This window comes from Pseudoliparis swirei, chromosome 18 (assembly GCF_029220125.1).
Source record: "Pseudoliparis swirei isolate HS2019 ecotype Mariana Trench chromosome 18, NWPU_hadal_v1, whole genome shotgun sequence".
NCBI classification, from domain to species: Eukaryota; Metazoa; Chordata; class Actinopteri; order Perciformes; family Liparidae; genus Pseudoliparis; species Pseudoliparis swirei.
The window spans coordinates 28,287,083-28,302,008 of record NC_079405.1 but is presented as its reverse complement, the minus strand read 5'-3'; the positions used below and the strand labels follow the sequence as shown (position 1 = coordinate 28,302,008).

Below are 14,926 nucleotides of genomic sequence, written 5' to 3'. Positions count from 1 at the left end.
AATAATTAATGTGTGACCTCTGACATGTGACCTCTGACGTGTGACCTCTGACATGTGACCTCTGATGTGTGACCTCTGACATGTGACCTCTGACGTGTGACCTCTGACGTGTGACCTCTGACATGTGACCTCTGACATGTGACCTCTGACGTGTGACCTCTGACGTGTGACCTCTGACATGTGACCAGTGGCGGTTCGTCCATAGGGGGCGCTAGTGCGCCGCCCCTCTTAAAATTTGGAGATGAAAAAAAAAGAAGAAGAAAAATAAATAAATAAATCCTGTCAAAAAACATTATATGCCAAATCATTTAAATAGTAAATATACCGTGTTGACGCGCTAAATGTGTGTGGGAGACCGTAAGCCCCTGTCAACAACCACTTAAGTTAATGTGAAAAAATATAATATATCGCCATTATCACGGAGAGAAGCCCCTCCCCTTTTTCGAGGCGCTGGTCTAACGTGTGTGTACGGCATCGATACAACATTTCAGTCGTTTTGGCAATGACCGGCTTCACATTGGCGGATGAAACCGGGAATCTTGGGGCGCACAAATGTTTCAAGTTTCAATTTCAATTCAGTTTCAAGTTTTTATTGTCACATCCCCTTTTATACAAGTATAATCGGTTCGTGAAATTCTTATGTGCAAAACACCCGACAGCAGTAGCAGACTAAAAAAAGAATAAGAATGAGAATAAACTATACAATATCCACACAAAAAAGAAGAAAGTATTAACAATATATATATAAAACAATGTAATAGAATATACATCATGGCAATATATATATATAAAACAATGTAATAAAATATACACTTTTTTTGAGACTATATATATATATATGTATATACATACAATATATATATACAATATATATATATATAAACAATGTAATAAAATATACACCATGGCCATAGATATTCACAGAATATGTTCTGGTGTGTAGTGTTAATGAGGGTCTCAGTCCTTGTTCAGCAGCCTGATGGCCTGACTGAAGAAGCTGTCCCTCAGTCTGTTTGTGCGGCACTTGATACTGCGGTATCGCCTGCCTGACGGTAGAAGGGTGAACAGTTTGTGGCCGGGTGGTTATTGTCTTTCATCATCCGTTTGGCCCTGGCCACGCACCGCTTGGTGTATATGTCCAGGATGGAGGAAGCTCACCTCCAACGATGTACTGTGCCGACCGCACCACCCTCTGTAGTGCCCTACGCTCCAGGGCGGTGCAGTTCCCGTACCAGACGGTGATGCAACCTGTCAGAACACTCTCGATGGTACTGGTGTAGAATGTTCTGAGGATGCGGGGGCCATGTTGAATTTCCTCAGTCGCCTAAGGAAATACAGGCGTTGTTGGGCCCTTTTCACCACGTGAGTGGTGTGCGTGGTCCATGTGAGGTCCTCGGAGATGTGCACGCCGAGGAACTTGAAGCTGCTGACCCTCTCTACTGCAACTCCGTCTATGGAGATGGGGGTGTGCTCTCCTCTCCGCTTCCTGTAGTCCACGATCAGCTCCTTGGTCTTCTTGACGTTGAGGACGAGGCTGTTCTCCTGGCACCACTGTACCAGTGATCCAACCTCCTCCCTATAGGCTGTCTCGTCGTCGTCGGTGATCAGCCCCAACACTGTTGTGTCGTCAGCAAACTTGATGTGCGCACGCGATTGGATTATTCGGCAGATCAGAGACCCGTATGTTCCCTCAGCCCATAGAGCAGTGTTGCCAGGTCCGCGGTTTTCCTGCGGAATCGGGCCACTTTTGAAGTGTTGCGCGGGTTGAATTTTTTGTCCTTGGTTCGGGTAGACCTATTTTGCATGCAAATTACATGAATATCTTTAAATAAAAATCCATATTTTAAATGAAATAATTTATTCATACCCAAATCCTACCAAACTGACTCCAGATCAGCACGTACACACATTTTATTTATGATAATATACTGTATCTAATTACACAAGGCCATTTTAGGACCTAGGTGAAATAACTTGAGGGAAAACTGCTTTTAATGCTGGCATACTAAACATTTGGTGTTACTTTGTAGATATTATAATACATTTGGCAATGATAGCAATGCTGTTGGACTTTAAAAGCAGTGTATATGGTTTGGCACGGGCATATTTTGAGTTCTGATATTGGGCTGGTTTTTGGGCTGGTTTTGATTGGCCATTGGGCTGGTTTTGATTGGCCATTGGGCTGGTTTTGTCACACAGACCTGGCAACCCTGCTCACAATGGTTTTATATTGCTGAGGGTGAGTTGAGTGAAAAACGATGTTGCACTATTTTGGCTATATTCTTTTATAAAAATTAACCGTTTATGTTACATACAGTAATGGTCGCAAATACGATCACGGCGTCCAGCTGTCGTGTCATTTAGACCGTCAACATATACGTTTGGTGGCGGTCTCATTGAGCCACTTTGGCACCGTTTGTTTAGCTACATCCGTCGCCCCGACGTATATTTTCCTTGTGTAAATTGTGTTTTGCGTGTCTAGGAAGTGGAAGTGCAGAGACAGATCAGAAGGCACATGTGGGTGTTCTGTTGTCTTCTGCAGGTATGTGTTTCCCTTTTGTTCAAAGTTAGAATTTTCTCTGTTTCTGCTGAAATGACTCTAGCTCATGTAGTTATTTATTTTGTCCATTAGGGGTCTCTGTTTTCCCCTTGTATGTTACATGTCATGGTTTTTGATGAGAATTGTTATTATTTAGATTTAATGTGGTCCTGTCTTCCATGGACAATGGTTTTATTTTGCTGAGGGAAGTGGAAGTGCAGAGACAGATCAGAAGGCAAATGTGTGTGTTCTGTTGTCTTCTGCAGAATAAATAAGTGCTGGGAAAATCCACCATCTGAGCCGACTTCTTCCATGCCCGTTCCACATCTGTAACATCTGCTCTGAACCTCTTTCATGTGAGGGTGAAACTCTTTTATTTTGCAAACCTCTAAAACCCAACCCAATGTTTCTTAAAGAATTCTGCTCTGAACCTCTCATGCCCAAAGTTACAGTGTGTTGATAGTTGTTATTGGACAGTGTTGAGCACGCTGTGTTCTTGAAATAAAGCTTTGGTTTTTACAATATTCTACTCAAAACCTCTTTTCTTCTCATTGTTGAGTGCTATTTAAACCACGTCGCCCAACTGCGCCCCCCCAAAAAAAAAATTCACCAGCCGCCACTGCATGTGACCTCTGACATGTGACCTCTGACGTGTGACCTCTGACATGTGACCTCTGACATGTGACCTCTGACGTGTGACCTCTGACGTGTGACCTCTGACGTGTGACCTCTGACGTGTGACCTCTGACATGTGACCTCTGACGTGTGACCTCTGACGTGTGACCTCTGACATGTGACCTCTGACGTGTGACCTCTGACGTGTGACCTCTGACATGTGACCTCTGACATGTGACCTCTGACGTGTGACCTCTGACGTGTGACCTCTGACGTGTGACCTCTGATGTGTGACCTCTGACATGTGACCTCTGATGTGTGACCTCTGACGTGTGATCTCTGACATGTGACCTCTGCACTCTGTTGATAATCCATAGAACTGGATTATATATCGATATCCATGAGGATTAAGGACGGGTTTCATGTCTTCTGATCCCTTCCTGTGAGTCAATAAGGAAGTGATTAAGACTCAAGGGAAGGATGTAAGACAGGGAAAGTGTGTGTGTAGGAGTGTATCACACACACACACACATATGAGGTTGTATATGAGACTGCAGAGCTCTCCTTCTGCAGGAGGAATCAGAAGAGGAGGGGAGGAAGAGGAGGGAAGGAAGAGGAGGGAATGAAAAGGAGGGAAGGAAAGGTTGTTCCACCGAGAGCAGAAATAATTTGAGACTTCATGAACTCCGAAGTGGTTTCCAGGTTCCTGCTGCGTGTGTCCGGTGACTCACACCCTCCACTTCATCCTCCTTTCCTTCATCCTCTTTTCCTTTTCACTCCTTTCCTTCGTCCTCTTTTCCTTTTCACTCCTTCCTGTCCGACGGGGGAAAGAAAGAGGAGCAAAGCTCAGAGATCAAAGTGTTGCATGTGGAGGAAAAAGAAGCTCAACTTAAAATAATGAGAAACAACAACACAGAACCATGGAGGTGCATCTGGAACCGAAACCGGTTCTTCAGAGTGATGCCATAGGAGAACCATTTCTGGTTCCTCAAAGAACCTTTCAAACCAGGGTTCTTTAAAGAACCATTTCATTCTATAGTTCTTAGAAGAACCTATAAACCTATAAAGGTGCCTCAAATGAATGAATGGTTCTAGGTGACGGTTCTTCGTAGAACCACAAATCCTTTTAAAGAACCGTTTAAGAACTTTCCCTTTTTTAATAAAAACTATTAAATAAAACATATAAGACTATTAAAACTATTTTTTTAAACATATAAAACGATAACAACTATTTCTTAAACATATAAAACTAAAAACTATTTTAAAAAACATATACAACTATAAAAACTATTTTTTTTAAACTTTAAACATATAAAACTATTGAAACTATTTAAAAAAACATGTAAAACTATAAAAACTATTTAAAAGATCATAAAACTATAAACACTTTTTTTTTAAACATATAAAACTATAAAACTATTTTAAAAAACATATAAAACTATAAAAACGATTAAAAACACATACAACTATAAAAACTATTTTAAAAATATATAAAACTATAACAAATTTTTTTTTTACATATATAACTATAAAGAATATTTAAGAAAACATAAAACTTTAAAAAATATTTGAAAAAACCTACAACTTTGTTTTTAACTGCTTCTTTGTGCCAGTGTTGTGTGTTTGTTGTTGTTGTTGTTGTTGTTTGTGCCTCGGGGAGACAGCGTCACGAGTTCTGAGTCATGCAGATTGAATCCAGCGTTCCTCTTTCTCCGTCTGACCTCTCAGACTCATCAGTGTTTCCTCTGCTCTCAGAGATTTGATTCAACAGATGAACTGAGAGGAGCTCTGAGGCCCCTGGCCCCTGTGAGGAGCTATGAAGCCCCTGAGAGGAGCTCTGAGGCCCCTGAGAGGAGCTATGAAGCCCCTGAAAGGAGCTCTGAGGCCCCTGAGAGGAGCTATGAGGCCCCTGTGAGGAGCTATGAAGCCCCTGAGAGGAGCTCTGAGGCCCCTGAGAGGAGCTATGAGGCCCTGTGAGGAGCTCTGAGGCCCCTGTGAGGAGCTATGAGGCCCCTAAGAGGAGCTCTGAGGCCCCTGTGAGGAGCTATGAGGCCCCTGAGAGGAGCTCTGAGGCCCCTGTGAGGAGCTATGAGGCCCCTGAGAGGAGCTCTGAGGCCCCTGTGAGGAGCTATGAGGCCCCTGAGAGGAGCTCTGAAGCCCTGTGAGGAGCTATGAGGCCCCTGTGAGGAGCTCTGAGGCCCTGAGAGGAGCTCTGAGGCCCCTGTGAGGAGCTATGAGGCCCCTGTGAGGAGCTATGAGGCCCCTGAGAGGAGCTCTGAAGCCCTGTGAGGAGCTATGAGGCCCCTGTGAGGAGCTCTGAGGCCCCTGAGAGGAGCTATGAGGCCCCTGTGAGGAGCTCTGAGGCCCCTGTGAGGAGCTCTGAGGCCCCTGTGAGGAGCTCTGAAGCCCCTGAGAGGAGCTCTGAGGCCCCTGGCCCCTGTGAGGAGCTATGAGGCCCCTGTGAGGAGCTCTGAAGCCCCTGTGAGGAGCTATGGGGGCCCTGTGAGGAGCTCTGAGGCCCCTGTGAGGAGCTATGAGGCCCCTGTGAGGAGCTCTGAGGCCCCTGGCCCCTGTGAGGAGCTATGAGGCCCCTGAGAGGAGCTCTGATGCCCCTGAGAGGAGCTCTGAGGCCCCTGTGAGGAGCTCTGATGCCCCTGAGAGGAGCTCTGAGGCCCCTGAGAGGAGCTATGAGGCCCCTGAGAGGAGCTCTGAGGCCCCTGAGAGGAGCTCTGATGCCCCTGAGAGGAGCTCTGAGGCCCCTGTGAGGAGCTATGAGGCCCCTGAGAGGAGCTATGAGGCCCCTGGCCCCTGAGAGGAGCTCTGAGGCCCCTGTGAGGAGCTCTGAGGCCCCTGAGAGGAGCTCTGAGGCCCCTGTGAGGAACTCTGAGGCCCCTGTGAGGCTGCATGGAGCTCAGGGGGGTGTCAGAGCCTCTTGTTTCCCCCGGAGGGGGTTCTAGGTTTTATGGACCGGCTCTCGGGGGCCTCGACCTGATATCCGCTCTCAACCGCACGACTTGAGCCCAAATCAACATCGCCACGGTTACGCCAAAACAATGCAGGCCGCAGACACGAGTCTCCAGTTTCACTCCCAGCTTTATTCTCGTGGTTCAGGCCAAGAAGAGAATCAGGAAGAGCAGGAACTACGAGAAGCTGAGCCGCTCTGTCTCGGTTTTATTGAAAGGAGGCTTCAATTAGACAATAACAAATTATATATATATATATATATATATATATAATGTGTATGTATATAGTATTTGTTATTATTATTGTCAAATAAATCAGATAATTAATATAAAATAAAGAAAATAACAAATTATATATATAGATTTAGATTTACATACATCTTCCATACACATACTTTTCAATCACACTTAAAAATAATTTTATAAATAATCCTTTTGAAAACCAAAAAGGAGTTAAACCATTCTTACGTCCATTTTAACGTCGTTCCATTGACATTGCATGTGCAGATTTTTAGATGATGCTCATATTAAAACATAAGGATAAACAACTACAAAAAAGAGACATAATTTAGTCTGTTTGATGCAAACACGAGTAAAAGTGAGGTTAATGCTGAATAAACGTTGAGCTGTGTGGTTCTCAGTGACACCAGAGGACTCACCGGGCCTCTGAGATACATGTTTCATATCCGGCGTGGCTCCACGGCGGCTTGTGTGTGGTTCATGATTCCTAAATGAACTCTGTGATGTCACCGTCTCTCACTCTTTCTTCTTACCTGTTGTGTGTGTGTTTGTTTGTGTGTTCCTCATGTTGCTGCCCGTCGCCCTCGAAAAAGAGATTTTCAATCCAAGTCTCACCCGGTTGATAAAGGTTTAACTTCGCCGAACACGCGAGTCGAAGTGAACGAGCGCTGAGTGTTCTGCTTCCCGAAGCTCTCGAGTCGGAGGCCGTCCTCACGCCGCAGCAGCTTTAAAGATACCGCTTTAATATTCTGCACAGAGCCGATCTGATCTGTTCTTTCTCTGGGGTCCTGAACACAGCGCTCTCTCTCTGTCTCTCTCTCTCTCTGTCTCTCTCTCTCTCTCTCTCTCTCTCTCTCTCTCTCTCTCTCTCTCTGTCTCTCTCTCTCTCTCTCTCTCTCTCTCTCTGTCTCTCTGTCTCTCTCTCTCTCTCTCTCTCTCTCTCTCTGTCTCTCTCTCTCTCTCTCTCTCTCTCTCTCTCTCTCTCTCTCTCTCTCTGTCTCTCTCTCTCTCTCTCTGTCTCTCTGTCTCTCTCTCTCTCTGTCTCTCTGTCTCTCTCTCTCTCTCTCTCTCTGTCTCTCTGTCTCTCTGTCTCTCTCTCTCTCTCTCTCTGTCTCTCTCTCTCTCTCTCTCTCTCTCTCTCTGTCTCTCTCTCTCTCTGTCTCTGTCTCCAGGCGTCTCGTCTGGTAATCTGGGTTCATCGACGCGTCCTCGGCTTTCATATCCTCCGCATATTAAAATCTGAGCGTAGACGGAAACTGTTTTTTATCAGTAAAGTTTAGGAACGTCGTGACCGCCGCGAACATCTCAATGCCACGGCCTAAATTCGTCCTTCGCGAGTCTACGAACCCAATGAAAGAATCCCCCCCCCACACACACACACACACACACACACACACACACACACACCCTCCAGACTCAGTATCTCTCTCTGGGTTCAGTTCCTCCGATAAGAAGGCAGTCTAAATATGTTTATTCTGAGCCGCATTCAGCCTTTTATGGGCAAACGACAGGAATGTGTGCGCCTGCTTCCAGAGAAAAGAATAGTTTAACTTTAACTCTTTAACTTTAGATAGATAGATAGATATGTACTTTATTAATCCCCAAGGGGAAATTTGTCGTAACAGTAGCAGCACCAATAAACTAAACACACAAGAATAAAAAATAAAATATAAAAAACAGGGATGAAAGATAAAGATGTATACAAGAAGTATACAAAGTAAAATATCAAATAAAATATATATGTATATATACAACATATATGCATACACAATACACAATACAATACTAATGACAAATTAAATTAAATATAAAAATATTAAATATAGACAGTGTGCAAAATGCAAAGTGTGTGTATGTGTGTAGTGTAAATTAAAATGAAGTGTATGTGTGTAGTGTAAGTAAATGAAATGTGTGAAGTGCAGATCAACATAGTGTGGATATGAAGTTATTATTGCAGTTATTGCGATCTGGCAAGAGGTGATCTGTTGTAGAGCCTCATAACGTGTGTGCACACAACAGATCTGTTGCTGCTTCACGCGGCCTCCACGGTCGGATCCATTCGCTCGGGGAATGCGTGCTCAGCCTCAAACATCTCCATGGAGACCGGAAATATTAAAAAACACCACACAAAAAAGGGAACATGTGGGTGAATGAGAGCAGAGAGGGAGGGGGAGGGGGGGAGGGGAGGGGGGAGGGAGGCCAGGGCGATGCCGAAGTGGGCCGGGTCTGAGAGGCCAGCTGTGTTTGAGTATAAAGTTCTCCACCTCCCACCGCCGGCCTCACTTTCCTATCGCCAGCTGCAGCGCTGAGTCTCCTCGTCTCCTCGTCTCCTCGTCTCCTCGTCTTCTTCTTCCACTCAACTAAACTTCACCAAAAAGAAAAGATGAGCTTCCAGAGATCCGCCATGCAGAGCCGGTCCTCGCCCCGGTACAGCTCGGCCAGCATCCACGGCGGCGCCGGCGGGATGGGCTCCCGCATCTCCTCCAGCTCGGCGTCCTCGCTGCGATCCGGCGCCCCGATGTCCTCCTCCTACTCCTCCTCCTCCTCCTACAAGATGGGCAACGGCATGGGCATGGGCTCAGGTTTCGGGGGTTCTGGTTCCGCCGGTGGCGGCGCCGCCGGGATCACGGGCAACGAGCGGGGCGCCATGCAGAACCTCAACGACCGCCTGGCCACCTACCTGGAGACGGTGAGGAGCCTGGAGCACGCCAACAAGGAGCTGGAGGGCCGCATCCTGGAGGCCATGGAGCGGGGGGGGCCCAACGTGAAGGACTACGGCAAGTACCAGCCCGCCATCGACGACCTGCGCAACCAGGTGAGCGCGACCTCCGACCTTCACCTTTAGAACGGGGGGGGGGGAGACCGGGATGTGAGCTGAGGAAGAGGAGGCCTCGAGATGCTGAAGAAGGGCCTCGCGTGTCCTCGTGATCCAGCGACTTCTAGAACTCGTGTTCTTCTTCATCTTTTTATGCTTTTTAACGGCGAATATATTCGCAGGTTCGGGGACCGGTGGCCTTTCTTTTTTTTCTCCTTTATGGCCGATATCGCGTTTCTCGTTTCTCGCAGCAGAATGAAAACCAGGGTGTGGTTGTGGTTGCCGAGCTCTGACCCCCCACCCCCCCTCTGAAAAAAACTGGGCAGAACTTCCTCCTTCGAATGAATCACCAACACGAGGGCAACGAGAGAGAGAGAGAGAGAAGAAGAAGGGAAACGCTCTCTAAAGAAAGAAAAGAGAGAGAGAGAGAGAGAGAAGAAGGGAAACGCTCTCTAAAGAAAGAAAAGAGAGAGAGAGAGAGAGAAGAAGGGAAACGCTCTCTAAAGAAAGAAAAGAGAGAGAGAGAACTCTTCCAACGCGTTCTGCTGTAAACGCTGGTTCTCTGGTGTCGGGGGGGGGGGGGCTCAATGTGAAACAGATGTGTGGCCATGACACTCTCGCACTGCCAGCGTGTGTGTGTGTCTGTGTGTGTGTGTGTGTGTCTGTGTGTGTGTGTGTGTGTGTGCGTGTGTGTGTGTGTGTGTGTGTGTGTGTGTGTAACAATCAGCTTCAGTCTGAGAGTCAAATGTCACATTCTTGGGCCGCGGCCCGTCTCCAGTGTCTCGAAGCGACTTAGTGATGGCGCTTTGTGCTTTTCACACATATAAGAGGCCCGAGTATCTTCATCCTCCTCTTCCTCAGAAACATTCACGCTCCAAGAATGTTGCGTTCACTGCACACGTAAACAAATTGGAGAATTCAGACAGGAAGCCCAGCGGGCTCGGGAACATCCTCTGTTCCTGTGCTTCGGTCTGGAAGTTCCTCTTCTCACTCTGACTCATCTGGTTTTTTATTATTTTATTGTACCAGAAGGGGAAATAGTCATTTAAAAAAAATCCTGTGTTCAACGCAGTCGCCGTGTGGAAGACATCACCTCGTGATCGGAGCTCCGCCTCCAACAATCGGTTCCTTTTTTAAAAATAAAAGTGTATTTGTTTTATTGATTTTCTCAGTTTTCACGCCACCAGGAGAGAAGATTCACACACGTTGGAGAGCAATCACAGATTAATATTTAAAAGCCTTATTCTGACCCTAATGTGGGGTCACAGGCCATATGGGAGGGACACACAGGTCGATCCAGACGGAGTCCAAATCTAAATAATGAGTGAGAAGTCGCACATAAAAAAGAGGATGAGGAATAATCGACTTCTTTCTAAAACTCCATTCTTTTAGGAAAACCTGGAAAAGTCATGGAATTTTAAAATGGTTATTTCCACCGGGAAAAGTCCCTTGAAAATAATTCAATCCCAAAAGTTTTGGAAAAGTCACAGAGTTTATATTCATATGTTAATTTACGCTGAGTTTGATTAAAGGAATACACATTTATATAGATATTTAGTCTTTTAATCAAACTATTGTCTCTCATTTAAGGAATATAGTCGTGTATACGCCGGGATTTCACAAATATTTGGTGATGGAAATTTGGTTTAAAGTCATGCAAAGGTCATTGATAAGTTATAGAAAGGTCATGGAAAGGAAAGACATTGAAAAGTAATTAAAAAGTAATTAAAAAGTAATTTAAAAGTAATTAAAAAGTTCTTGAAAACCCATGGACCGCCATGGGCCCACATGGTAACCCTGGGCAGATAATAGAGTCAGAACTTGCACATAAAAAAGAGGATGAGGAATAATCGACTTCTTTCTGAAACTTAATTTCACTTTTTTCTCTCCAGATCTTCGATAAAATCGGGGAAAACGCTCGTTTCGTGCTGCAGATCGACAACGCCCGCCTCGCCGCCGACGACTTCAAAGTGAAGTGCGTATCCGTGTTTTGTTCTCCGTGTCTGAGCTCGGACGGCGTGGCGTTCCTACGTGTCGCGCGTCGATGTGACCGGAGGATTTGTCGCCGTCCTCCAGGTTCGACAACGAGACGGCGATTCGCCAGTCGGTGGAGGCCGACATCGGCGGGCTGAGGAAGCTCATCGACGACACCAACATGACCCGGATCAACATCGAGAGCGAGATCGAAGCCGTCGGGGAGGAGCTGGCCTTCCTCAAGAAGAACCACGAGAACGTGAGTTCCCTGAAGGCATCGCGCGCTCCTCTTTCCTTCTTTCTGAACGTGCCGCTGAGCGTCTCTCCTGCAGGAGGTGATGGAGCTGAGGAGCCAGATCTCGCAGTCGGGCGTGCAGGTGGACATCGACGCCCCCAAAGGCCAGGACCTGACCCAGGTGATGGAGGACGTGAGGGACAACTACGAGAAGATGGCCCTGGAGAACGCCGAAGATCTCAAGCGGTGGCACGAAAACCAGGTGAAGCCTCGATGTGACGGAGGTCTGGGAAGTCTCAGGAGACTCGTCTTGTTCCTGAGCTCACACCCCCCCCCCCCTTTCCAGATCTCAGATGTGCAGGTGGAGGTATCGCAGAACACAGAGGCCCTCCAGGGAGCCCAAATGGAGCGGAGCGACTCCACCAGACAGATCCAGACGCTGGAGATCGAACTGGCATCCCAACAGAGCTTAGTGAGCCTTTTATTCTGGTTGTCTTTATTTTAATCAACAGGCCTGAAATATTCAAATAGAGTTAAATAATGAGGTCTCATTATGACAGGAATGTTCAGACGCTCATGGAAAACCTGGAAAAGTCATGACATTTTTAAATGGTTATTTACAAGTCTGGAACAGTCCTTTGAAAATAATTCAATCCCAAAAGTTTTGGAAAAGTCACAGAGTTTATATTCATATGTTCATTTATGCTGAATTTGTTTAAAATAATAAACATTTAAATAGATATTTAGTCTTTTAATCAAACTATTGTCTCTCATTTAAGGAATATAGTCGTGTATATGCCGGGATTTCACAAAATGTTTGGTCATGGAAATTTGATTTAAAGTCATGCAAAGGTCATTGATAAGTTATAGAAAGGTCATGGAAAGGAAAGACATTGAAAAGTCATAAAATTAAAAGAAGTAATTGAAAAGTAATTTAAAAAGTAATTGAAAAGTAATTAAAAAGTAATTGTAGTGTCATTGAAAAGTCCTGGAAACCCATCGGTCCACATGTGAAGCCTGTCCTAGCGTCCTCACGTGTTCCTTTATTATTTTTGCGTGCACACTTGTGAGTCCTCCTCCTTTCTTTTCACTCCGTCCATCAGAAAGCATCCTTGGAGGACACATTGCGCAACACGGAGCAGCGGAACAACATGGAGACGGAGCGCTACAACGGCATCATCATCCGCCTGGAGGAGGAGCTCACCAACCTCAGGGCCAACATCCAGCAGCAGACCCAGGAGTACGAGGCGCTGCTCAACATGAAGATGAAGCTGGAGGCCGAGATCGGCACCTACAAGACGCTGATGGACGGAGGAGACTTCAAGTAAGAGTTAGAACAGCTCCCGGGGACGATGGTGATGGTGTCGGAGGTGAATACAAAATACATGCGTGGTTGTCGTACGATGATGAAGAGAGGTAATACTTCCATTCGACATGAACAGAGTCCGAATGTCTCCTTTCCTCTGTGCACAGGCTGCAGGATGCTCTGGAGGAGCTGGCGTCCATGTAGCTCATTCTGAACAGAAGAATCTCAGTGAAGACCACAACTATTCATTTTGGAAACAAATAAATAAAATACATGCCGGTCCAATTATCTCGAGCCAATAAACCGTAAATGAGTTCAGCAGATGTGAATAAAGGCTTTTGACCAGTGAAACAGAGCTTTTTGAAAAGCATTGGCAACATAAAAATGAATTAAAAAACCACTTGTTGACCCACAGTCATGTCTCTTGTGCCGTTTGCTTTTTTAAATATATACATGGTTTAAGAACGTGAAAGATTGCACTATTTAGCGGGGTAAAAGAAGTCTCAGGAGTTTATATGATCTAAAATAACTCAGTATAACATTTCTGTTCACGAAATGGCTCAATAGTTACATGATTTTGTTTTTGCTGACTTAATTACAAAAGAAAAATCATATTTGCATTAGTTTGATTAAAGCTGCACTGTCGGTGTTTGGCCACTGGAGGGCGCAATAACCTTCAAAACAATGCGCTGATGTGTGAGGACTCTTTCCACTGAGAGAAGTAAAGTCAAATATCTGGTATTTATACACATATTACACCAATAAACTCATATTAGCAACATATTTAACATACAAGGATTTTAACTACTGTCACATTTCTTTTTTTCCAAAACATTATTATTTATGGAATTAATGTCATCCATAAAAAAATAACTGATTAATATTATTTGGGATTAGATTTCACTTTATTCATCCCCTTATGCAGCAGCAAAATATTTGTACAAATATACAATACAATAAAATAAAATAGCAGCACATATTACATTTAGGAATTTAAATAATAAAGGAAATGATCATGTACAAAATTAAATTGAAATTAAAGTTTAAAAATGAAGGAGTTGAGGAAAGTTTAGGGAAATGTTATCGTTACTTTGAATATAGTTTAAAGCAAGAAAAGACAAGAGCACATGAGGTGTCTGTGTCCTGCCTGCTTCAAAATGACAGTGGACTAAACTTTATTGCACAAAAGAAACAGTACAAGTGCAGTGTGCTAAATAAATAACTGTATAAATATGAATAACAGATACATAATAAAGAAAAATAACAGTATAAGTAGTGCAAGTAGGATAACACTTAATAAATAAAGAAAAACTTGAAAGTCACAGCGCAGTGTGCTAGATAAATAACTATATAAATATAAATAACAGATAAATAATAAAAAGAAATCACAGGATAGTCATGTAACTGGTATACAACTAAATAAATAACTATTTATCTATTCATATAAATATAAATAACAGATAATTAATTAATAAAAAGAACACTATGTAAATAGTGTAACACTAAATATATAAATAACTATATAAATAACAGATCAATAATAAAGAAAAAGAACAGTATGAGTAGTGTAAGTAGTATAACACTAAATAAATAAAAACTATATAAATATAAATAACATAAATGATAAAGAACAGTATGAGTAGTGTAAGTAGTATAACACTAAATAAATAAAAACTATATAAATTTAAATAACAGATAAATAATAAAGAACAGTATGAGTAATGTAAGAAGTATAACACTAAATAAATGAAAACTATATCAATATAAATAACAGATACATAATAAAGAACAGTATGAGTAGTGTAAGAAGTATAACACTAAATAAATAAAAACTATATAATTAGAAATAACAGATAAATAATAAAGAACAGTATGAGTAGTATAAGAAGTATAACACTAAATAAATAAAAACTATATAATAATGAATAACAGATAAATAATAAAGAACAGTATGAGTAGTGTAATTAAATTCAATTCAGTTTATTTGTATAGCCCAATTTCACAAATTACAAATTTGTCTCGGAGTGCTTTACAATCTGTACACATAGACATCCCTGCCCCAAAACCTCACATCGGACCAGGAAAAACTCCCAAATAACCCTTCAGGGGGGAAAAAAGGGAAGAAACCTTCAGGAGAGAACAGAGGAGGATCCCTCTCCAGGATGGACAGAACAATAGATGTAATGTGACCAGAAGGACAGATTTAGAGTTAAAATACATTCAATGAATGTGACAGAGT

At 43.7% G+C, this 14,926-nt stretch overlaps 1 protein-coding gene across 2 annotated transcripts; it reads left to right on the top strand.

Moving 5' to 3' along the window:
* Nucleotides 1-8,638: 8,638 nt before the first annotated feature.
* Nucleotides 8,639-13,101, top strand: LOC130208808 (keratin, type I cytoskeletal 18-like). Of its 2 annotated transcripts, none has more exons than XM_056438145.1 (7): nt 8,639-9,172; nt 11,065-11,147; nt 11,249-11,405; nt 11,479-11,643; nt 11,728-11,853; nt 12,485-12,705; nt 12,855-13,101. In XM_056438145.1, the coding sequence occupies exons 1-7, from the start codon at nt 8,741-8,743 to the stop codon at nt 12,889-12,891; spliced, it is 1,221 nt and encodes a 406-aa protein (XP_056294120.1). In that variant the 5' UTR covers nt 8,639-8,740; the 3' UTR covers nt 12,892-13,101. The 2 variants fall into 2 exon arrangements, with proteins under 2 accessions (XP_056294120.1, XP_056294121.1); XM_056438146.1 differs by having other exon boundaries at nt 12,485-12,751.
* Nucleotides 13,102-14,926: the final 1,825 nt, after the last annotated feature.